Source organism: Diprion similis, chromosome 6 (genome assembly GCF_021155765.1).
Source record: "Diprion similis isolate iyDipSimi1 chromosome 6, iyDipSimi1.1, whole genome shotgun sequence".
NCBI lineage: Eukaryota > Metazoa > Arthropoda > Insecta > Hymenoptera > Diprionidae > Diprion > Diprion similis.
This window is the reverse complement of record NC_060110.1, coordinates 12,121,591-12,147,502: the sequence shown is the minus strand read 5'-3', so window position 1 is coordinate 12,147,502 and position 25,912 is coordinate 12,121,591. Positions and strand designations below refer to the sequence as shown.

The following is a 25,912-nucleotide window of genomic DNA, read 5'->3' as shown; positions in this document are numbered from 1 at the left end:
TAAACCACCGACGAGTTGCCTCGGGCACCGCCCTATCGATATACACGGACCAGCATGTCCGTCAGCATTGTAAAAGTTTAATTGCCGCTATGACAACTGCACCATTAAAATCTCCAAACATATCGAGCACGTGAGTATATGCGATCTATCTCGTGATATTGATAATATTATATCATTTTCAATACCGGCGATTTCACAGTATTATACCTATAATTCATCTCACAGTACCTTTTTCGTCGCTACAAATAATCCTGTCGTTATACAATTTGTATGTATTGAAATGCTATGCTCTGCTATAATTTAACGTTATCGGTTTGCGTTTCGTAATATGTCCCATTTGCACACACGCGGTGTTGCTAAATTCATGAAATAAGAACTCCCTTCGAGTAATAGAGGATATATATACCCTATATATATATATATATATGTTTATATACGTGCATGTAATATACTTATGATGAAAAAATGAGTGCGATCGTGTTGTGATGTGTATAAAATAAAATTCACACCGATTATGGGGCAATCGAAATGTGTTCACGATGCGTATAAGTCTGTCGTATATTTCTTACCGCGCGGAGTTATGGGATTAATTTCACACGTGCAAGGAAGCTAACGAGCGCTCATGCTGCAGAAAACGGGTACTTCGCCGTAAAAAAGCTATTTGCAACACATAAAGTAAACCGAGTGATTCGCCATACTCACCAGCTAGCCTGGCCACATACTGGACCTCCAAGATAAATAGCTCAACCTCCGGCACTATACGCGGCTACGACACTTAAAAAGATGCCAGTAACATTTTATCGAAAGAACTCGAAAGAAAATTGCCACGCGCTCATGCCAGCGACGCCAAGTTGTCACAACGGTGATAACGTCAGAACCAATCGCTTGAGTACCTTTCCCGCGTGCAGTCAGTTAGCAGAATAATTCATCACATTCGAACAATAACTCTTGATTTCGACGGTAATTCAATATTCGATGCGATGCAAACGTTTGTCGGAATCAACAGAACCTCGGGTACATATACTTGCAGAATTGGTGAATTCATAAATTCATAATCGAAATGAACGTTAAATTTGTAGACACACTGAGAAATTATTACGTGTAAGCAGCTGAAAAAACGTTGGAAATTTTTTATTCTTCATGCAGTTCGCAGAAAATGATAAATAGCAAATTGTTGAAATACATCACTGATCGAACCCGATATTGCAAACCGTTCACGGTAATTGAACGAAAAATCACGATCGAGATCTCGCCAAATGTTATTACCGTGTTAAGAATAAACTCACAGGGCACGAATGGTCAGTTTCAGAAGTGGTTACTTCGACGTAGAGACCTTGCCTCTTGTAGTATATACCTATATAGTCCGTGTCCGGCGTAACGACCAGTTTTAAGTAACCATCAAGAATGTGTTCTAAGAAATAAAAAGCGCGGCGTATACGGCTTGAAAGAGCGTAATTCAACCAAGAATAGGAATACAGTAAAAAGCGGAGTCATCCTCACAGCAGAGAAGAATAAACAGGAGGAAGAATGAGATCTGTGTAAAAGGAGGAGAAAATGTAGACCTTTAGTCTTATCTTCTATATAGTTTCCTACTACTTTATTTACTATTACTCCCATAATCTCGTCCTTATACTGCTCTGCCCAGTCGTATGTACTCGAGAAGCTATAAACCGTTACTCGTATAAACTTTTACTACCCCAAGACAATCCACATTGGCGCCCACTTCTTGGTTTCCACGTATTGCCATCGTCCTTGGTCATTGATTGCAGATTGATTCTGTCCGTATCGACTTATCCACAGATGACAACTCGACGCAGCTCTGAATATATCCGATATTGCAGAGTTCAGTTTTGGAATACGTCAACGTGTGAGGTAAATATATCATCGAGACAATTCATTGGCCACTTTCAGATGCCGTCTCTATGTAATACTTGGAATATAATATCGTTTATTTTATTACTTGTAGACTTTTATAATCAATAATTTGCTTTCAGTATCAACTTTAGCCCTTGAGAATTCACAGAAATTCACTCTGTCGAATGCCGTTCTAGAAACGCGTATTCAAAAAGAAATATGGGAAATGTAGGTTATATTTATAGACCGCCAACAATGATAGTATTCAATAATTAGGATATTGTAAACTGGCGATGAAAAAGTTTTCAAACTAGGTTACACGTAGAGAAGTCGTGACTGAAGAAAAGTATATCTTCAAACTCGTATATGTTTTCAAAACTTTGAAGCGGTGAAAATAACGGAAGGAAATATAAAAAGAGAGGAAGAGCAATATTGCCTCGCGGCTGGCGTTCGATGCCGAGTCTTGAAGGTACGTACAAGGCAATACATTTATTGTACTTCACTGTCCCTCTACTAAATTCCGGCTCTTTGATTGTTACGTTTTTATTCGTGCACAATATCGTGCCCCCTTCTCTCAACCGACGTACCTACCCTACGTACATCGTACACACGTCATATACGGCCAAACACGTGCGGCGAGAACATACAGTTTTACTGTAATCTGAAGGTACGTGCGTACAGCATAGATCTAAATTGTCATAAATAGGTGTGCGTGGCATGAGTATGTGTATACACATATATGTACCTGCGGAGAAAAAGGTAAGCAAATAAATATCGCAATATGCACGTGGCTCACGTACCTCTATTTGCGGAATCCCTAGAGAAATTGAGAAGTAGCGGTGCAAGCGGCGGAACCTATCGCCTCAACCCCCGTGCTTCGCGTTCCGGTTGTGAAAACAAGATTCGTGTCACCGGTATCGTCGGGAACATCGTCCCGGAATCAAATTGTCGAATTCGCAAAGCTGGACGTCTATTTTCGAATATACAGATGGGAACACTTGCAATCCTCTTCCATCTCGTCGGCAGATTCAATTGCTTACGAATTTACATGATTGCGGGTTCGCACGCGTAAAACCAAATCATCAACTATGAATACCTGCTTATTACATGTAATAACGTTGATTCTAATGCACTTACGGGCACTGCTGACGGTCAACCTCCAGGGAGCCTAAATCTGCCAAACTGTCCTCCGACTAGGTTGCAGGGTCCAGAACTAACCTAAGCTCACTGCACGGCCTGTCGAGAGAGTTATAGTTTACCTTGAATTATTCTATAATCATTATTAATGATCCCATTCGAGAATTTGTACCTGTCCTACGTATGAGAATTGATGAGGGGGAAAAGCTAATTGGTTTTCTAAGTACCACCATACAACTCTCACTTACAAATCTACACGTTTCTGTAATAATGCTTGCAAATTGCATTCATATGGTCAGTCTGCTTTTAATTTATACAGTCGCTGGATAAAGTTGTAGGATTATGTCCGTATACACGTATGTTGAAGCGAGATGGGTACCTGATCATGTGCCGTTATCATGATCCCAAATTCAACCTATGCACATAGACACGCGGGCATGTTATTGAGTTCCAAAGTGCTATCGAGTGAATTCACGGCTTATCGTTCATTAATGCTTGCCAGCCAGGGCCAAGCGGTTTGTACATTCACTCCAGCACTTTGGATTCCAATAACTTACGGTTGGATCGGCATAATGATACATTATGGGGTTGGTAAACCAATGCACATTCAGCTTACCTATTCCCGTACGTAATGCAAGTTGAAACACGGATCTATTCGAGTTTCGAATGAGTCGATAAGTGTTATGATCAGCCGGTGGAACGTCATCAGCTGGTCGAATCAGTACGCATATTAAGGTTGCACGAAATCGTTGCATTACCTGCCAAAGAACTTACTTCGAGAACAGATTGCGAAATTTTCGTTATTGCAACTCGCCTCTTTGTCGTCTACGCATTGACCGGGATCCATTTTTTACGAGCTGCTTCAGCTGCCTTACGTCCGTGACTGTATAGATACAATGTCTTTTTACCGTCTAGCCTATCCGATCAGAATTCAATTTAACGTTTTAGAGGACATTCGCAGACATTACGGTGGACTCAACGTTGACTTAAATATATCGTCGAATAAATGACCTCTGTTCGTCGAATTCCAGACAATCCTATTGTGTCATTTTTTGCGTCGACCATATGCCGCCGTTGAACAGTCAAATAATAGTTGACAACCTGATAGGTGAACCACCTAGGAAGTCGCTATGAACAGACGCTTTACATCGACTATATGCTAGCTAACTTGTCATCTGCAGGGGGGTTAACACGTCGGCCGCGCCCCAAGGGTTGAGACTGGAGATAGTGATGAATGCACTATAAAGATTCGTATCGAGCCTGTCTCCACGAATGCCGCATCGTGTAGTCATATTATATTCTATCCATATCATACGACGTCCAACGAATTACATTCATTATCAAAAAAAAAACGATCGACCGATTTATTATAGTTTTCAATACCGTAGACGTAGATGTGTTTATAATATATTTTCCTTATAGATGATAGTACTTTTTATAATTTGAAGATTCAAATGATGTAACATTAGAAGAGACGAATTCAGTCAACCGCCAACCTGCCACCGACAGATGCTCAATTGCCATTCTGCAAATACGTGAGTTCTCAGTCGCTAAATGACATTATAAAGCACCTCTTATATATCACTAAATAATCCTTATACAGTTCACAAATAACTGTTATAACAGTTAAGGTGTGATTATTTAATTCTCTGACCTATGTGAGCGTACATATGTACGACGGCTTGTATGATAATAAATTCTCTATATTTGAAATGAATGAGTGATACAAAAACATTGTGCAGGGTATCCAAATGCGGTGAAATAGGTTGATTGGTCAAATGGATAGTTATTTTCAATATCACTAAGGCTGATTCAACAAAAATATGCTCGGATTTGCATGGTCAGAGGAGAAATTTAATTACCTCTAAAACTAAAGTATCGAGGACACGAAAAATCGTATATTTGTCAAGCGATTGTTCGAAAGAATTTGTGATACTGGACAGGCGGTTGCCTCAAGAATCAAAGATTTTGAAACGGAAGGCGTCCACAAGGTGAAACAGATTTTAAACTGTCTTTATCACCGGAATATTCTTGGTGTAGCATTTCGCCGGCCGATGTCGCTACTACCAGCTAACACGGTAAGGCCAGTAAGGCTGGATTCTTACCGGCGGGAAAATGCTGCCGTAGTATTTTGCTGCAGAGTTCTTGACCAATAGAAATACCCGTAGAGCAGGGAAGCGCCATCTAATGTGCACTGAGTATGCACGCCCCAATTTATCGACCTTCCTATTGGTCAAGAACTGGGCAGTATAATCCTATTGGTTGAAAACAACGTAACAAAATACGGCGGCAGCATTTTGGTGCCGATGGAAATCCAGCTTAAGTAAAACCTGTTTAGGGACTATGGCGGTAACGACCGAACGTGATGCCGGATCAGGGTCGTTTGACAGTTGTGTTTACGAGTACAATAACCTCAACCACTATTGGCGGATTAGTGTTTATAGCGGCGTTAAACGAAGCAAGCAAAATGCCGCAGTCCGATTAAGCCTTGTTATAACCGAGGACGATAGCAATTTATCATTATGAGATATAGGTTGTTTAAATATTTCCGACTAACCTGTTAGGTAGAGAGAAGCGAATCTTAACCTATGAAATAGCGAAAGAAGTAAATAGTTAATGATAATGGTGAACAGAATAATAGATGGATGATGAGTGAATCTGATGACACAGACGTACTTCTGCTGATACCTCCGGATTTATTTCTCGTTCCATCGTCAGACTCCGAGGATTCAGAGTTCGGCAGAGAACAGTTGGGTTACGGCCTCGGAGTGGGTGCCACTGGTGTGGTTACAGAGTTGTTCGAGCAGGTTCAGTCCCTCGAAAATAGGATATCTCTGATTGAATCTAAGGACACGAGTTTGGATGCCTCGTTTTTAAATTGTTCCACTGAAGCTCAAATCAGGGCTGGCAGCTACTCGTCGCCTTCTAAACAGAACAAGCTGTCGCTCAGAAATAAGTCAGGATCAGTAAGTCAGATTTCAAGCTTACAAAACAGCCCGACTAAGTTCCGCCAATTTTCTTCCGTTCCAACCACTCCCAGTAGTCATCATCATCATCTACATCATCATTCAACAAATTATACTAATCATTACTGCTGCGATATGACGTCCGTCCAGCTTGATGCTATGAGTAGTAGCAATGCAACTAACGCTTTGGAGTCTCATAATACTAACCTCATCCCTCGGAACAAACACGACAACTTAACATCGTTCTCCGAGCCATCCATCATTCACCACAGCTCCAGTACCGATGTAAAAACCACTGGGATCCCGCATTCGTCTGTCCCATCCCGACACAGGGAAACGCACACTACGATGAATCCCACATGTAATGAAGCAATCAGCCAATGTAATCGGAACAGCAAGTCCGTTGAACGCATTTCCTTTTCACTCCCCTTAGCTAACGCGAGTCTAAAACCGATTGGAACACGGCTCGATCAACAATCTATTAAAGAGATGGAACTGTCTGAAGTTGATGAGCTTCTCCATGAAATGGAAGCAACGGAGGCTGAGCTTGCTAAACGGATTAGCAACAAAAGTTCGTATCAGATTCATCAAGGAGATGTGTGCCGCCTGAATTCTATTAGCGAAAACGATATCAGATTTAAAGAAGTGGATAGGGACCAAGGAATGAATAGTGCATCCTCAGTTCGTCACTTGGACTCTAACTCTCAATGTACTAAATTAAGTGATCCTTACCAAATTCTTCCAACAGCCGTGACGAACATCTCTATGGCTTTTGATGAGGATTCCCTACATTTAGATGCGACTGACAAGATGATAGCTGATTTTAAAACTTGGCGTTACAACTGTTGCCCAACAATGCCACAGAAGGTTGAACAAGCTAATAATAACCGTAAGGATAGTATGCCTGTGCACGAGGATGTGGGAAAACAAACTTATGGCCAGTCAAATTCTTTGCCAAATACAAATATTGATGAAACTAAAAAAATCATTGCTACAGATCAACCTCCACTAGCCGTCGATAGTGACAATCCACATTTGCACGTATCAAATAATCATACGATTTCAAATACTGCTGCTTCGAATTTGCATAGTGATATTTCGAAAGCTTACCCGCCTATACATTCCACACATGTAGAATCTGGTCAAAGGCAGTTTGCACAATCTCATAGAAACTCTTATAGCACTGGTAATTTATTGACTTGCACAAATGAGGACGTCCACGTTTTTGAAAATATTAACGCAACGCACAAGATGGGTAATGATGCAGCTACAAATACAGAATTCTCAAGGTACTTTTCTTTCAATAATATGTTGTTTATAATGATTGACTCCTATGTATATGGAATGTCTATCAAATTAATACTTGCTTGGTTCTCTTTTTCCAGGAAATCACACCGCCTATTAACACTATCTGACTTTTGGGAATCGGATCCAAGTAAATCTCAAGAGGATATGCTTCGGATTAAATTGGAAGAAGAAAAATTTAGAAGAGATGTATGTTACTTTTCAGCTATTGAATGGAAAAGTTTGACCAACATCAGTCCAATTTTATTTAAAAAAACTAATATAAATTTTTTTTATGTACATAGCATTGCGAGCACTTGATTCAGGAACTTCAAAAAAGACTGCTTGAACAGCAAGAAAAAGTAGCAGTAGCGGTGAGAGTGGATAATGAAAAAAATGTTGTCATAACAAGACTTCAAAATGCTTGGACCAAATTAAGATTGAGGTGGCAAGTATTGGAAGCAGAATCAAGTGACTTACATTTAACGCTGAAAAACGTGAAAAATAAACATCAAGTGGAATGTACTGAACTTCAATCCCAGATTAAACGGTACGAAGGGGAATTATCCAAAGCGCTGGATCTAGCCGGTGGTTATAAAGAAAAAAGTGATACCTTGACTAAAGAAAAAGTGGATTTATTAAAGAGTCATGCTGATGAGCTAGAAAATTATAAATCTTTAGTTCAAGAAGTTGAGAATAGGTATAGTCAATTGAAAATTGAATACAACAAAGTAGTAGATCACAACCAACAACTTGGAACGGCACTGAAAAATACTCAGCAAGAAGTGAATAAAGAGAGACTCCGAGGTGGTGAGGTCAGAGAAGAAATGGGTGTAATTCATAAAGCTCTCGACGCCTGTGAAGCAGAGCTGATCGTTCTTCGCCAAGAAAAGGAAAATCTTCAGTTAAAATTAAAAGAGGAAACAAATAGAAATCATATTTTGGAACAAAATAAGTCTACGCTTCTTACAGCCATAGATGAAGCAAAAATGGCAGAGGTAGTTATGCTGAAATCTATGATTCGGAATCCTTTAAATTGATAAGTTATTTTTGATCTACATAGTTCATTTTATTTTGAGCCAAATAATTGTCTTACATCACTCGATTAATGAACAATGATTTCATTATGTTCCAGAAAACAGCTAACGCAGAGGCAAAGTCTATAGCTGCTCAACAAGAAAGAATAAGAGTAGAATTGCGGGAGGTATACCAGAAACAAGTCGACGAAGTAGTGAAAGCTAAGCTCCAAGAATTTCAGTCACAACTAGATGCAGCTGAATCAGCGTTTCACTCTGAGTTGGAAAGTAGACAGCGTGCAATTGCCGAATGTGCAGCTAGGAAGATCAAAACTGTTCTTGATAAGTAGGTATTTATTTGGGCTACTTTAAGAACCACAAACAAAATCCTGAATCTTGTATCAACTAGTAAAAGCCAGAAATAATAAGAACTAAAAATTTTCAGACATCAGCTGGAGATAAATTTATTGGAAGAGAAGCATAAGGAAGAGAAACGGCTGTATGAAATTCAATTGGCCCAGGCGATGCAACAGGTTTCAATGCTGAACACTAAATTGAATTCTCAACATGCCAGCAAGACTCAACTTGCCGAGCAATTGCACTCAGTCATGCAAAGGCAATGGCAGCAAGCATTGCAAATTATATCCGGTATGTTTTAAATGTTCATACTCGTTACATTTTGGAAAAATTATATAGTATCACTCGAATACCTAATATCATACTCCACATAGTTGTGTAGAAAGCTCATTTTATTATCGTAATTAATATACCTAACATAATGAAAGTAACTTAGACCATTATCAAATCCTGTCATTACCATAGCCGCATCCGTATAGATTTAAATTGTTACTTTACAAAAAGGATTCACTTTTACTATGAAAGGGTATGAAACGGATCATTTTCAGGTGGTAATATGGATAATCTAACCCCCATACAACGTATTCATGCTGAAAAGCTTTTTGAAAATAAACAACCAATGAAGTCAGAATCCAGCCCAAATATCGGGAGTAGTATTATGGAGCCTATGCGACTAGAGTCACATTCCATGCCTGTGATTGATGGAAGGGGCTTCCTTTCTGCTCGTTTACCTGAAGAAAGAGATGGACAATCCAAATCAAACAATTCAGCTGAAAATACCCCATTAACAAGCCGCAGAGATCAGCCAAAAGACGATCTTCGTAGATATATCAAAATGGTATGCAGCATTCAATTTTAAAGCAATGGATTTTCGGATTTTATGCATACAAATGATCTCGTATGGTGCATCATTCTGCCATTGGAATATTTTCACAGATATTGGATATGCAACAGCCGAAGTCAAACTTTGTGCGCGCACCGTGTTCTGAGTCACGCCAAAGTCCAACTCCGATTTGCAGAGAAGTCCCCAGAAAGCATTACACGAAGAAAGAACAGAGTTTTCTCAGTGAAGATAGCAGTGTTGTTTGGCAACCAAATTCCGAGGCAAGTTATTTGCACCAATGAAAACAGTCAGCGAATTTCATGTTTGTTATTAAAATAACGAATTTGCAAGATCATATTGCCAGGACATGCAATATGTGAGGAGTTATTCCAAATCCAGGATTTACACGTGAAAAACAATGTGAAGATGCCAAAAGCAAATATTTTCAGTAATGTGCACATCCAACTGAAACACCATGTGTCAAAGTAGTTTTCTTCCTAGCCACAAGGCCGATCAGGCATCATTACGAGTTGCATCCTGTACATTGAGCCATTTAATTAATATCTTGTGGAACGAAATGAAAATTACTTTCTACGCAATACTTGGATCAGAGCTACTATTCAAGATGACATTTCAAATCACTTGAATTCCATGATTCAACTGTGGAGAGCTAAAAGTATCGCATTTTGAAATCTGATTTACTTTTAGGTCTTTCCTCAAGAAGAAAGTGAATATGTTTCTGTTCCTCAAAAACCGGTGACAAAAGGGGATCAGCAGAAAAATAAACCTCCGTGGAAATGATTTTTTTCAATTTAATTATGTTGAACCACATTAATAATGTCGAATTTTGACAGTTAACTACGTATACTCATTTGTAAAATATGTAAGCATGAACGTATCCAGTACATTCTCATCTACGAACGAATTTTGTATCCCAATGCAGCTCATTAAAAATACGAACTTTTCAAATCAACTGTATTTTACACCTGAATTACCAGTCGACACTATATGTTCTGTAATGTAACTTTGATTTTTCGGTGCATCCAAAAGTTGGTGGTCCACTGACCAGCTGGATTTGTTTTGATACCATCATTCTATAAATACGGCCTTCAGCGGTCTCCAAAAACTGAAATAAGTCAATGCGACGCTCATACAGACTTCGGTATCATATTCTTGCCATCTATAACTGGATCAAGTCACATTCACCTCGACATTGCTGGATTGGAGTCGCATACGAATTTATGCTATGGTGGTTATGAAATATATTTGAAATCATCACATCCCACTACGCTAATGTCTACCATTGACGGAAGAATTTGAAATGAATCACTCTTCACTTAACGTGTCCACGGCTGAATAAAGATAGTGAACTCATATTTAAAAATAACACTTGACAAAGGCACTAATCTTACTGTACTTGACGAACGTTTTGTCGCGTCAAGTCCCCTTTTGGTAATTAAATCTGGCATTAACAACCGACTCTATGAAAATTGTCAAGTAGATTGCTTTCAGAACCTACGTCAATATATATTCGTGTTTCGGGTATTCGCTATTCTGAAATCCAAAATCACCCCAAGTCCGCATTTAGAAATTTAAATTGATAGATTGATTATTTATATATTGACACTATATTGGATTTATTTCGGTGTGGGTTTTCGCTCTCATGTAATCACACACGAAGCACTGGTGAATCCTAATATTCGTAGCGCAGAGGTCAGGGATACTTCTGATTTTCAGCAGCTTCGATCTCGTTGCGAAATTACACTTTGCATCTTATGAATGACAGAGTGATCGTAAATGGAAAACAGGAAAGACTGTATATCGTTGATTGTGGTTTCTTTCTCATTTCATGATTTTGAATAATTGTAGTATATTGCAAATACTGATTATATGAATTTCAAAGATTATTATATATCACCAACAAAATATCGTGTCATCTTGACTGACTGAGAGAAACACGATGTAACAAAATTAATTGGCCTTGATCATCTGGATTGGAAGATCCTGTCAATAAATCTTGCACTAAATGGTGTGGTAACCGGAATTCTGAACAGATCAATTCACTACAGAGAAGTAAAAAGCATAAAACATCCTAGACCATCATTCACTTCGCTATATAATCGATAACATGTTCAAGGCTTGACATACACATAGTGTTGTACAGACGCGTTACCGATGAAGTTGTCCTACTAATTTCAATCCTACGTTCATACATTGAGAAAGAACAAGGTTCTTTATTTACTTGTACCCATTTTCCATTCGGCCGAAAGTCGTCATAGAGATCGGATTCACGCCTGACACCGCGATGTACGGCAATTCTCTGAACATCGGTCGTTGTTTTGCGCAGCTCGCATGGCGTTTCCGATTGGCCATCGAGACTTGTTTTCAAGCACCGCGCGCCGTCAGTCGCCTTTGAACAGCCTCAGCAACCACGGTCACCATTAGTCTCGAGAGTAATGTCTTTGACGTTGAAAATAATTCATTGGTATAAATTTAGACTATTTTTTTTTCGTTTGATACTGATTCTTTGTCTGGACGACCATTCCCTGCGTAGAAAATTGGGATCTCAAATTTTTTTGCTAAAAAAACTGAGGCTAACCTGTTCAGATTTTTAGTGAAATATTTGACGATGTGAGATGCTGCTACATTCGATTTCTTGATGCACTAGTTCATCGTAATTTTGCGAGAGAAACGGATTACGCAGTCTCGATTCCCTGCGACATACAGAGAAAAAGGCACGGCCGGAACGCATGAAGCTCGCACAAGATTGATGAAGGAATAAAGAAGGAGAAGGACAAATTAATAGCAAGGAAGTTTTGATTCACTTTAGTTTCAGTGTAATTATTACGCAGTGATCCTAATACAAGTGTTTAGTGTCGGTGTATGAAACATGGACGAATCGCTGAATGATAACAAAGTGTTTGAGAGAATATACGAAATAATCCGTATACAAATGAACATTACATGATCAATTTGACGTTTATCTTAGGATAGAGTAGTACATATCGTATTACCTTGAGCAGCATACCAAAAGAAGTATGTGAAATAGTAATAAGAGAAGATTGTAAATATATACATATGAGAGTTCACCTTGCGTACAGGTGCAAAAGACCTCCGTAAGTTGGATGTAGAACATTGTACTATTATATTTGGCCGAAGTAAGAATAAACGAAGAAACAACTTTGTGTGTATTTCCTTCGTATTTCTGCGACAGTCGGTCCGTTCCTATTTTTTTGTCGTTCTGTGTGACTCAGAATCCGCTTTTCAAGAGACACACGAACAAATCAATTCCAAGTCAAAAGATTTTTCACCAAGAAAAGGAGTGGGACTAACGCCTTGGGATTTTGGGAGAAATTTCAACGACTTTGAGAATCCCTGCAGACAATTTTCTCAGGCCCTATTGCAGAGTAATTTTGCGGAAGAAATCGGGTAAGCGCAATCCTAGTACGCTGCGAGAAGCGGATGAGAAGTTGCAGCCAGAAAACGAAGGACGTATTTTCTCAGGTTTTCTGCTGCTGGTCTTTGCATCGTGACTTCTCTGCTGTTGGTCCTACGCTCTATTTCATGTGTTTTCTAAGTTCCTGGTGATCGAATTACCCTAGAGAGGGTCATACTAATCGATTCGGAGACACAAAATTTTCGGCTCCGAAAATCGAGAAAAAACTAAGGCTAACCCCTTTGGATTTATGTCAAAAATTTCGACGATTCCGAAAAAGGCTGCGAATCATTTCTCAGGGCACTATTCCGACGTAATTTTGCGAGAGAAATCGATTGAGCGCAGTCCCAATGCGCTGCGATTAGCGCCTGAAAAGTTACAGCCGAAAAACTGCACATTTTCATCGTCATTTCTCTGCTGTTGGTCCTACGCTATTTTTTATGTGTTTTCTGAGTTCCTGGTGGTCGAATTACCCTAGAAAGGGTCATACAAATCGATTCGGAGACGCGAAATTTTCGGCTCCGAAAATCGAGAAAAAACTAAGGCTAACCCCTTTGGATTTTTGTCAAAAATTTCGACGATTCCGAAAAAGGCTGCGAATCATTTCTCAGGGCACTATTCCGACGTAATTTTGCGAGAGAAATCGATTGAGCGCAGTCCCAATGCGCTGCGATTAGCGCCTGAAAAGTTACAGCCGAAAAACTGCATATTTTCATCGTCATTTCTCTGCTGTTGGTCCTACGCTATTTTTTATGTGTTTTCTGAGTTCCTGGTGGTCGAATTACCCTAGAAAGGGTCATACAAATCGATTCGGAGACGAGAAATTTTCGGCTCCGAAAATCGAGAAAAAACTAAGGCTAACCCCTTTGGATTTTTGTCAAAAATTTCGACGATTCCGAAAAAGGCTGCAAATCATTTCTCAGGGCACTATTCCGACGTAATTTTGCGAGAGAAATCGATTGAGCGCAGTCCCAATGCGTTGCGATTAGCGCCTGAAAAGTTACAGCCGAAAAACTGCATATTTTCATCGTCAATTCTCTGCTGTTGGTCCTACGCTATTTTTTATGTGTTTTCTGAGTTCCTGGTGGTCGAATTACCCTAGAAAGGGTCATACAAATCGATTCGGAGACGCGAAATTTTCGGCTCCGAAAATCGAGAAAAAACTAAGGCTAACCCCTTTGGATTTTTGTCAAAAATTTCGACGATTCCGAAAAAGGCTGCGAATCATTTCTCAGGGCACTATTCCGACGTAATTTTGCGAGAGAAGTCGATTGAGCGCAGTCCCAATACGCTGCGATTAGCGCCCGAAAAGTTACAGCCGAAAAACTGCATATTTTCATCGTCATTTCTCTGCTGTTGGTCCGACGCTATTTTTTATGTGTTTTCTGAGTTCCTGGTGGTCAAATTACCCTAGAAAGGGTCATACAAATCGATTCGGAGACGAGAAATTTTCGGCTCCGAAAATCGAGAAAAAACTAAGGCTAACCCCTTTGGATTTTTGTCAAAAATTTCGACGATTCCGAAAAAGGCTGCAAATCATTTCTCAGGGCACTATTCCGACGTAATTTTGCGAGAGAAATCGATTGAGCGCAGTCCCAATGCGCTGCGATTAGCGCCTGAAAAGTTACAGCCGAAAAACTGCATATTTTCATCGTCAATTCTCTGCTGTTGGTCCTACGCTATTTTTTATGTGTTTTCTGAGTTCCTGGTGGTCGAATTACCCTAGAAAGGGTCATACAAATCGATTCGGAGACGCGAAATTTTCGGCTCCGAAAATCGAGAAAAAACTAAGGCTAACCCCTTTGGATTTTTGTCAAAAATTTCGACGATTCCGAAAAAGGCTGCGAATCATTTCTCAGGGCACTATTCCGACGTAATTTTGCGAGAGAAGTCGATTGAGCGCAGTCCCAATACGCTGCGATTAGCGCCCGAAAAGTTACAGCCGAAAAACTGCATATTTTCATCGTCATTTCTCTGCTGTTGGTCCTACGCTATTTTTTATGTGTTTTCTGAGTTCCTGGTGGTCAAATTACCTTAGAAAGGGTCATACAAATCGATTCGCAGACGCGAAATTTTCGGCTCTGAAAATCGAGAAAAAACTAAGGCTAACCCCTTTGGATTTTTGTCAAAAATTTCGACGATTCCGAAAAAGGCTGCAAATCATTTCTCAGGGCACTATTCCGACGTAATTTTGCGAGAGAAGTCGATTGAGCGCAGTCCCAATACGCTGCGATTAGCGCCTGGAAAGTTACAGCGGAAAAACTGCATATTTTCATCGTCATTTCTCTGCTGTTGGTCCTACGCTCTTTTTTATGTGTTTTCTGAGTTCCTGGTGGTCGAATTACCCTAGAAAGGGTCATACAAATCAATTCAGAGGCGCAAAATTTTCGGCTCCGAAAATCGAGAAAAAACTAAGGCTAACCCCTTTGGATTTTTGTCAGAAATTTCGACGATTCCGAAAAAGGCTGCAAATCATTTCTCAGGGCACTATTCCGACGTAATTTTGCGAGAGAAATCGATTAAGCGCAGTCCCAATGCGCTGCGATTAGCGCCTGAAAAGTTACAGCCGAAAAACTGCATATTTTCATCGTCATTCCTCTGCTGTTGGTCCTACGCTATTTTTTATGTGTTTTCTGAGTTCCTGGTGGTCGAATTACCCTAGAAAGGGTCATACAAATCGATTCGGAGACGCGAAATTTTCGGCTCCGAAAATCGAGAAAAAACTAAGGCTAACCCCTTTGGATTTTTGTCAAAAATTTCGACGATTCCGAAAAAGGCTGCAAATCATTTCTCAGGGCACTATTCCGACGTAATTTTGCGAGAGAAGTCGATTGAGCGCAGTCCCAATACGCTGCGATTAGCGCCCGAAAAGTTACAGCCGAAAAACTGCATATTTTCATCGTCATTTCTCTGCTGTTGGTCCTACGCTATTTTTTATGTGTTTTCTGAGTCCCTGGTGGTCGAATTACCCTAGAAAGGGTTATACAAATCGATTCGGAGACGCGAAATTTTCGGCTCCGGAAATCGAGAAAAAACTAAGGCTAACCCCTTTGGATTTTTGTCAAAAATTTCGACGATTCCGAAAAAGGCTGCAAATCATTTCTCAGGGCACTATTCCGACGTAATTTTGCGAGAGAAATCGATTGAGCGCAGTCCCAATGCGCTGCGATTAGCGCCTGAAAAGTTACAGCCGAAAAACTGCATATTTTCATCGTCATTTCTCTGCTGTTGGTCCTACGCTATTTTTTATGTGTTTTCGGAGTTCCTGGTGGTCGAATTACCCTAGAAAGGGTTATACAAATCGATTCGGAGACGCGAAATTTTCGGCTCCGAAAATCGAGAAAAAACTAAGGCTAACCCCTTTGGATTTTTGTCAAAAATTTCGACGATTCCGAAAAAGGCTGCAAATCATTTCTCAGGGCACTATTCCGACGTAATTTTGCGAGAGAAATCGATGAGGCGCAGTCCCAATGCGCTGCGATTAGCGCCTGAAAAGTTACAGCCGAAAAACTGCATATTTTCATCGTCATTCCTCTGCTGTTGGTCCTACGCTATTTTTTATGTGTTTTCTGAGTTCCTGGTGGTCGAATTACCCTAGAAAGGGTCATACAAATCGATTCGGAGACGCGAAATTTTCGGCTCCGAAAATCGAGAAAAAACTAAGGCTAACCCCTTTGGATTTTTGTCAAAAATTTCGACGATTCCGAAAAAGGCTGCGAATCATTTCTCAGGGCACTATTCCGACGTAATTTTGCGAGAGAAATCGATTGAGCGCAGTCCCGATGCGCTGCGATTAGCGCCTGAAAAGTTACAGCCGAAAAACTGCATATTTTCATCGTCATTTCTCTGCTGTTGGTCCTACGCTATTTTTTATGTGTTTTCTGAGTTCCTGGTGGTCAAATTACCCTAGAAAGGGTCATACAAATCGATTCGGAGACGAGAAATTTTCGGCTCCGAAAATCGAGAAAAAACTAAGGCTAACCCCTTTGGATTTTTGTCAAAAATTTCGACGATTCCGAAAAAGGCTGCAAATCATTTCTCAGGGCACTATTCCGACGTAATTTTGCGAGAGAAATCGATTGAGCGCAGTCCCAATGCGCTGCGATTAGCGCCTGAAAAGTTACAGCCGAAAAACTGCATATTTTCATCGTCAATTCTCTGCTGTTGGTCCTACGCTATTTTTTATGTGTTTTCTGAGTTCCTGGTGGTCGAATTACCCTAGAAAGGGTCATACAAATCGATTCGGAGACGAGAAATTTTCGGCTCCGAAAATCGAGAAAAAACTAAGGCTAACCCCTTTGGATTTTTGTCAAAAATTTCGACGATTCCGAAAAAGGCTGCAAATCATTTCTCAGGGCACTATCCCGACGTAATTTTGCGAGAGAAATCGATTGAGCGCAGTCCCAATGCGCTGCGATTAGCGCCTGAAAAGTTACAGCCGAAAAACTGCATATTTTCATCGTCAATTCTCTGCTGTTGGTCCTACGCTATTTTTTATGTGTTTTCTGAGTTCCTGGTGGTCGAATTACCCTAGAAAGGGTCATACAAATCGATTCGGAGACGCGAAATTTTCGGCTCCGAAAATCGAGAAAAAACTAAGGCTAACCCCTTTGGATTTTTGTCAAAAATTTCGACGATTCCGAAAAAGGCTGCGAATCATTTCTCAGGGCACTATTCCGACGTAATTTTGCGAGAGAAATCGATTGAGCGCAGTCCTAATGCGCTGCGATTAGCGCCTGAAAAGTTACAGCCGAAAAACTGCATATTTTCATCGTCATTCCTCTGCTGTTGGTCCTACGCTATTTTTTATGTGTTTTCTGAGTTCCTGGTGGTCGAATTACCCTAGAAAGGGTCATAAAAATCGATTCGGAGACGCGAAATTTTCGGCTCCGAAAATCAAGAAAAAACTAAGGCTAACCCCTTTGGATTTTTGTCAAAAATTTCGACGATTCCGAAAAAGGCTGCAAATCATTTCTCAGGGCACTATCCCGACGTAATTTTGCGAGAGAAGTCGATTGAGCGCAGTCCCAATACGCTGCGATTAGCGCCCGAAAAGTTACAGCCGAAAAACTGCATATTTTCATCGTCATTTCTCTGCTGTTGGTCCTACGCTATTTTTTATGTGTTTTCTGAGTCCCTGGTGGTCGAATTACCCTAGAAAGGGTTATACAAATCGATTCGGAGACGCTAAATTTTCGGCTCCGAAAATCGAGAAAAAACTAAGGCTAACCCCTTTGGATTTTTGTCAGAAATTTCGACGATTCCGAAAAAGGCTGCAAATCATTTCTCAGGGCACTATTCCGACGTAATTTTGCGAGAGAAATCGATTAAGCGCAGTCCCAATGCGCTGCGATTAGCGCCTGAAAAGTTACAGCCGAAAAACTGCATATTTTCATCGTCATTCCTCTGCTGTTGGTCCTACGCTATTTTTTATGTGTTTTCTGAGTTCCTGGTGGTCGAATTACCCTAGAAAGGGTCATACAAATCGATTCGGAGACGCGAAATTTTCGGCTCCGAAAATCGAGAAAAAACTAAGGCTAACCCCTTTGGATTTTTGTCAAAAATTTCGACGATTCCGAAAAAGGCTGCAAATCATTTCTCAGGGCACTATTCCGACGTAATTTTGCGAGAGAAGTCGATTGAGCGCAGTCCCAATACGCTGCGATTAGCGCCCGAAAAGTTACAGCCGAAAAACTGCATATTTTCATCGTCATTTCTCTGCTGTTGGTCCTACGCTATTTTTTATGTGTTTTCTGAGTCCCTGGTGGTCGAATTACCCTAGAAAGGGTTATACAAATCGATTCGGAGACGCGAAATTTTCGGCTCCGGAAATCGAGAAAAAACTAAGGCTAACCCCTTTGGATTTTTGTCAAAAATTTCGACGATTCCGAAAAAGGCTGCAAATCATTTCTCAGGGCACTATTCCGACGTAATTTTGCGAGAGAAATCGATTGAGCGCAGTCCCAATGCGCTGCGATTAGCGCCTGAAAAGTTACAGCCGAAAAACTGCATATTTTCATCGTCATTTCTCTGCTGTTGGTCCTACGCTATTTTTTATGTGTTTTCTGAGTTCCTGGTGGTCGAATTACCCTAGAAAGGGTTATACAAATCGATTCGGAGACGCGAAATTTTCGGCTCCGAAAATCGAGAAAAAACTAAGGCTAACCCCTTTGGATTTTTGTCAAAAATTTCGACGATTCCGAAAAAGGCTGCAAATCATTTCTCAGGGCACTATTCCGACGTAATTTTGCGAGAGAAATCGATTAGGCGCAGTCCCAATGCGCTGCGATTAGCGCCTGAAAAGTTACAGCCGAAAAACTGCATATTTTCATCGTCATTCCTCTGCTGTTGGTCCTACGCTATTTTTTATGTGTTTTCTGAGTTCCTGGTGGTCGAATTACCCTAGAAAGGGTCATACAAATCGATTCGAAGACGCGAAATTTTCGGCTCCGAAAATCGAGAAAAAACTAAGGCTAACCCCTTTGGATTTTTGTCAAAAATTTCGACGATTCCGAAAAAGGCTGCGAATCATTTCTCAGGGCACTATTCCGACGTAATTTTGCGAGAGAAATCGATTGAGCGCAGTCCCAATGCGCTGCGATTAGCGCCTGAAAAGTTACAGCCGAAAAACTGCATATTTTCATCGTCATTTCTCTGCTGTTGGTCCTACGCTATTTTTTATGTGTTTTCTGAGTCCCTGGTGGTCGAATTACCCTAGAAAGGGTTATACAAATCGATTCGAAGACGCGAAATTTTCGGCTCCGGAAATCGAGAAAAAACTAAAGCTAACCCCTTTGGATTTTTGTCAAAAATTTCGACGATTCCGAAAAAGGCTGCAAATCATTTCTCAGGGCACTATTCCGACGTAATTTTGCGAGAGAAATCGATTGAGCGCAGTCCCAATGCGCTGCGATTAGCGCCTGAAAAGTTACAGCCGAAAAACTGCATATTTTCATCGTCATTTCTCTGCTGTTGGTCCTACGCTATTTTTTATGTGTTTTCTGAGTTCCTGGTGGTCGAATTACCCTAGAAAGGGTTATACAAATCGATTCGGAGACGCGAAATTTTCGGCTCCGAAAATCGAGAAAAAACTAAGGCTAACCCCTTTGGATTTTTGTCAAAAATTTCGACGATTCCGAAAAAGGCTGCAAATCATTTCTCAGGGCACTATTCCGACGTAATTTTGCGAGAGAAATCGATTAGGCGCAGTCCCAATGCGCTGCGATTAGCGCCTGAAAAGTTACAGCCGAAAAACTGCATATTTTCATCGTCATTCCTCTGCTGTTGGTCCTACGCTATTTTTTATGTGTTTTCTGAGTTCCTGGTGGTCGAATTACCCTAGAAAGGGTCATACAAATCGATTCGGAGACGCGAAATTTTCGGCTCCGAAAATCGAGAAAAAACTAAGGCTAACCCCTTTGGATTTTTGTCAAAAATTTCGACGATTCCGAAAAAGGCTGCGAATCATTTCTCAGGGCACTATTCCGACGTAATTTTGCGAGAGAAATCGATTGAGCGCAGTCCCAATGCGCTGCGATTAGCGCCTGAAAAGTTACAGCCGAAAAACTGCATATTTTCATCGTCATTTCTCTGCTGTTGGTCCTACGCTATTTTTTATGTGTTTTCTGAGTTCCTGGTGGTCAAATTACCCTAGAAAGGGTCATACAAATCGATTCGGAGACGCAAAATTTTCGGCTCCGAAAATCGAGAAAAAACTAAGGCTAACCCCTTTGGATTTTTGTCAAAAATTTCGACGATTCCGAAAAAGGCTGCAAATCATTTCTCAGGGCACTATTCCGACGTAATTTTGCGAGAGAAATCGATTGAGCGCAGTCCTAATGCGCTGCGATTAGCGCCTGAAAAGTTACAGCCGAAAAACTGCATATTTTCATCGTCATTCCTCTGCTGTTGGTCCTACGCTATTTTTTATGTGTTTTCTGAGTTCCTGGTGGTCGAATTACCCTAGAAAGGGTCATACAAATCGATTCGGAGACGCGAAATTTTCGGCTCCGAAAATCGAGAAAAAACTAAGGCTAACCCCTTTGGATTTTTGTCAAAAATTTCGACGATTCCGAAAAAGGCTGCAAATCATTTCTCAGGGCACTATCCCGACGTAATTTTGCGAGAGAAGTCGATTGAGCGCAGTCCCAATACGCTGCGATTAGCGCCCGAAAAGTTACAGCCGAAAAACTGCATATTTTCATCGTCATTTCTCTGCTGTTGGTCCTACGCTATTTTTTATGTGTTTTCTGAGTCCCTGGTGGTCGAATTACCCTAGAAAGGGTTATACAAATCGATTCGGAGACGCGAAATTTTCGGCTCCGAAAATCGAGAAAAAACTAAGGCTAACCCCTTTGGATTTTTGTCAAAAATTTCAACGATTCCGAAAAAGGCTGCAAATCATTTCTCAGGGCACTATTCCGAAGTAATTTTGCGAGAGAAATCGATTAGGCGCAGTCCCAATGCGCTGCGATTAGCGCCTGAAAAGTTACAGCCGAAAAACTGCATATTTTCATCGTCATTCCTCTGCTGTTGGTCCTACGCTATTTTTTATGTGTTTTCTGAGTTCCTGGTGGTCGAATTACCCTAGAAAGGGTCATACAAATCGATTCGGAGACGCGAAATTTTCGGCTCCGAAAATCGAGAAAAAACTAAGGCTAACCCCTTTGGATTTTTGTCAAAAATTTCGACGATTCCGAAAAAGGCTGCGAATCATTTCTCAGGGCACTATTCCGACGTAATTTTGCGAGAGAAATCGATTGAGCGCAGTCCCAATGCGCTGCGATTAGCGCCTGAAAAGTTACAGCCGAAAAACTGCATATTTTCATCGTCATTTCTCTGCTGTTGGTCCTACGCTATTTTTTATGTGTTTTCTGAGTTCCTGGTGGTCAAATTACCCTAGAAAGGGTCATACAAATCGATTCGGAGACGAGAAATTTTCGGCTCCGAAAATCGAGAAAAAACTAAGGCTAACCCCTTTGGATTTTTGTCAAAAATTTCGACGATTCCGAAAAAGGCTGCAAATCATTTCTCAGGGCACTATTCCGACGTAATTTTGCGAGAGAAATCGATTGAGCGCAGTCCCAATGCGCTGCGATTAGCGCCTGAAAAGTTACAGCCGAAAAACTGCATATTTTCATCGTCAATTCTCTGCTGTTGGTCCTACGCTATTTTTTATGTGTTTTCTGAGTTCCTGGTGGTCGAATTACCCTAGAAAGGGTCATACAAATCGATTCGGAGACGCGAAATTTTCGGCTCCGAAAATCGAGAAAAAACTGAGGCTAACCCCTTTGGATTTTTGTCAAAAATTTCGACGATTCCGAAAAAGGCTGCGAATCATTTCTCAGGGCACTATTCCGACGTAATTTTGCGAGAGAAATCGATTGAGCGCAGTCCTAATGCGCTGCGATTAGCGCCTGAAAAGTTACAGCCGAAAAACTGCATATTTTCATCGTCATTCCTCTGCTGTTGGTCCTACGCTATTTTTTATGTGTTTTCTGAGTTCCTGGTGGTCGAATTACCCTAGAAAGGGTCATACAAATCGATTCGGAGACGCGAAATTTTCGGCTCCGAAAATCGAGAAAAAACTAAGGCTAACCCCTTTGGATTTTTGTCAAAAATTTCGACGATTCCGAAAAAGGCTGCAAATCATTTCTCAGGGCACTATCCCGACGTAATTTTGCGAGAGAAGTCGATTGAGCGCAGTCCCAATACGCTGCGATTAGCGCCCGAAAAGTTACAGCCGAAAAACTGCATATTTTCATCGTCATTTCTCTGCTGTTGGTCCTACGCTATTTTTTATGTGTTTTCTGAGTCCCTGGTGGTCAAATTACCCTAGAAAGGGTTATACAAATCGATTCGGAGACGCGAAATTTTCGGCTCCGGAAATCGAGAAAAAACAAAGGCTAACCCCTTTGGATTTTTGTCAAAAATTTCGACGATTCCGAAAAAGGCTGCAAATCATTTCTCAGGGCACTATTCCGACGTAATTTTGCGAGAGAAATCGATTGAGCGCAGTCCCAATGCGCTGCGATTAACGCCTGAAAAGTTACAGCCGAAAAACTGCATATTTTCATCGTCATTTCTCTGCTGTTGGTCCTACGCTATTTTTTATGTGTTTTCTGAGTTCCTGGTGGTCAAATTACCTTAGAAAGGGTCATACAAATCGATTCGGAGACGCGAAATTTTCGGCTCTGAAAATCGAGAAAAAACTAAGGCTAACCCCTTTGGATTTTTGTCAAAAATTTCGACGATTCCGATGAAGGCTGCAAATCATTTCTCAGAGCACTATTCCGACGTAATTTTGAGAGAGAAATCGATTAAGCGCAGTCCCAATGCGCTGCGATTAGCGCCTAAAAAGTTACAGTCAAAAAACTGCATATTTTCATCGTCATTTCTCTGCTGTTGGTCCTACGCTCTTTTTCATGTGTTTTCTGAGTTCCTGGTGGTCGAAATACCCTAGAAAGGGTCATACAAATCGATTCGGAGACGCGAAATTTTCGGCTCCGAAAATCGAGAAAAAAGTAAGGCTAACCCCTTTGGATTTTTGTCAAAAATTTCGACGATTCCGAATAAGGCTGCAAATCATTTCTCAGGGCACTATTCCGACGTAATTTTGCGAGAGAAGTCGATTTAACTCAGTCCCAATACGCTGCGATTAGCGCCTGAAAAGTTACAGCCGAAAAACTGCATATTTTTATCGTCATTTCTCTGCTGTTGGTCCTACGCTCTTTTTTATGTGTTTTCTGAGTTCCTGGTGGTCGAATTACCCTAGAAAGGGTCATACAAATCGATTCGGAGACGCGAAATTTTCGGCTCCGAAAATCGAGGAAAAACTAAGGCTAACCCCTTTGGATTTTTGTCTAAAATTTCGACGATTCCGAAAAAGGCTGCAAATCATTTTTAGGGCACTATTCCGACGTAATTTTGCGAGAGAAGTCGATTGAGCGCAGTCCCAATACGCTGCGATTAGCGCCTGAAAAGTTACAGCCGAAAAACTGCATATTTTCAAAGTCATTTCTCTGCTGTTGGTCCTACGCTCTTTTTTATGTGTTTTCTGAGTACCTGGTGTTCGAACTACCCTAGAAAGGGTCATACAAATCGATTCGGAGACGCGAAATTTTTGGCTCCGAAAATCGGGAAAAAAATAAGGCTAACCCCTTTGGATTTTTGTCAAAAATTTCGACGATTCCGATAAAGGCTGCAAATCATTCCTCAGGGCACTATTCCGACGTAATTTTGAAAGAGAAATCGATTGAGCGCAGTCCCAATGCGCTGCGATTAGCGCCTGAAAAGTTACAGCCGAAAAACTGCATATTTTCAAAGTCATTTCTCTGCTGTTGGTCCTACGCTCTTTTTTATGTGTTTTCTGAGTACCTGGTGTTCGAACTACCCTAGAAAGGGTCATACAAATCGATTCGGAGACGCGAAATTTTTGGCTCCGAAAATCGGGAAAAAAATAAGGCTAACCCCTTTGGATTTTTGTCAAAAATTTCGACGATTCCGATAAAGGCTGCAAATCATTCCTCAGGGCACTATTCCGACGTAATTTTGAAAGAGAAATCGATTGAGCGCAGTCCCAATGCGCTGCGATTAGCGCCTGAAAAGTTACAGCCAAAAAACTGCATATTTTCATCGTCATTTCTCTGCTGTTGGTCCTACGCTATCTTTTATGTGTTTTCTGAGTTCCTGGTGGTCAAATTACCCTAGAAAGGGTCATACAAATCGATTCGGAGACGCGAAATTTCCGGCTCCGAAAATCGAGAAAAAACTAAAGCTAACCCCTTTGGATTTTTGTCAAAAATTTCGACGATTCCGAAAAAGGCTGCGAATCATTTCTCAGGGCACTATTCCGACGTAATTTTGCGAGAGAAATCGATTGAGCGCAGTCCCAATACGCTGCGATTAGCGCCTGAAAAGTTACAGCCGGAAAACTGCATACTTTCATCGTCATTTCTCTGCTGTTGGTCCTACGCTCTTTTTAATGTGTTTTCTGAGTTCCTGGTGGTCGAATTACCCTAGAAAGGGTCATACAAATCGATTCGGAGACGCAAAATTTTCGGCTCCGCAAATCGAGGAAAAACTAAGGCTAACCCCTTTGGATTTTTGTCAATAATTTCGACGATTTCGAAAAAGGCTGCAAATCATTTCTCAGGGCACTATTCCGACGTAATTTTGCGAGAGAAATCGATTGAGCGCAGTCCCAATGCGCTGCGATTAGCGCCTGAAAAGTTACAGCCGAAAAATTGCATATTTTCATCGTCATTTCTTTGCTGTTGGTCCTACGCTATTTTTTATGTGTTTTCTGAGTTCCTGGTGGTCGAATTACCCTAGAAAGGGTCATACAAATCGATTCGGAAACGCGAAATTTTCGGCTCCGAAAATCGAGAAAAAACTAAAGCTAACCCCTTTGGATTTTTGTCAAAAATTTCGACGATTCCGAAAAAGGCTGCAAATCATTTCTCAGGGCACTATTCCGACGTAATTTTGCGAGAGAAATCGATTGAGCGCAGTCCCAATGCGCTGCGATTAGCGCCTGAAAAGTTACAGCCGAAAAACTGCATATTTTCATCTTCATTCCTCTGCTGTTGGTCCTACGCTATTTTTTATGTGTTTTCTGAGTTCCTGGTGGTCGAATCACCCTAGAAAGGGTCATACAAATCGATTGATAGACGCGAAATTTTCGGCTCCGAAAATCGAGAAAAAACTAAGGCTAACCCCTCTGGATTTTTGTCAAAAATTTCGACGATTCCGAAAAAGACTGCAAATCATTTCTCAGGGCACTATTCCGACGTAATTTTGCGAGAGAAATCGACTGAGCGCAGTCCTAATCCGCTGCGATTAGCGCCTGAAAAGTTACAGCCGAAAAACTGCATATTTTCAAAGTCATTTCTCTGCTGTTGGTCCTACGCTCTTTTTTATGTGTTTTCTGAGTACCTGGTGTTCGAACTACCCTAGAAAGGGTCATACAAATCGATTCGGAGACGCGAAATTTTTGGCTCCGAAAATCGGGAAAAAAATAAGGCTAACCGCTTTGGAT

The 25,912-nt window shown here is 40.9% G+C and overlaps 1 protein-coding gene across 2 annotated transcripts in view; it reads left to right on the top strand.

The window, feature by feature from the left end:
- Positions 1–10,405, top strand: part of LOC124407728 (myosin-13-like) — a 76,094-nt gene extending 65,689 nt beyond the window's left edge. Inside the window, exons 1-9 of one of the 2 annotated variants that reach the window (XM_046884162.1) lie at positions 5,322–6,318; positions 6,391–7,246; positions 7,343–7,451; positions 7,547–8,239; positions 8,377–8,603; positions 8,703–8,905; positions 9,163–9,452; positions 9,551–9,718; positions 10,146–10,405. In XM_046884162.1, coding sequence (XP_046740118.1) covers positions 5,637–6,318; positions 6,391–7,246; positions 7,343–7,451; positions 7,547–8,239; positions 8,377–8,603; positions 8,703–8,905; positions 9,163–9,452; positions 9,551–9,718; positions 10,146–10,238 — 3,321 coding nt within the window. In that variant the 5' untranslated portion in view covers positions 5,322–5,636 and the 3' untranslated portion in view covers positions 10,239–10,405. Of the gene's footprint in view, positions 1–5,321; positions 6,319–6,390; positions 7,247–7,342; positions 7,452–7,546; positions 8,240–8,376; positions 8,604–8,702; positions 8,906–9,162; positions 9,453–9,550; positions 9,719–10,145 lie in introns of those variants that run through there. The other variant, XM_046884161.1, reaches the window with a different exon arrangement.
- Positions 10,406–25,912: the final 15,507 nt, after the last annotated feature.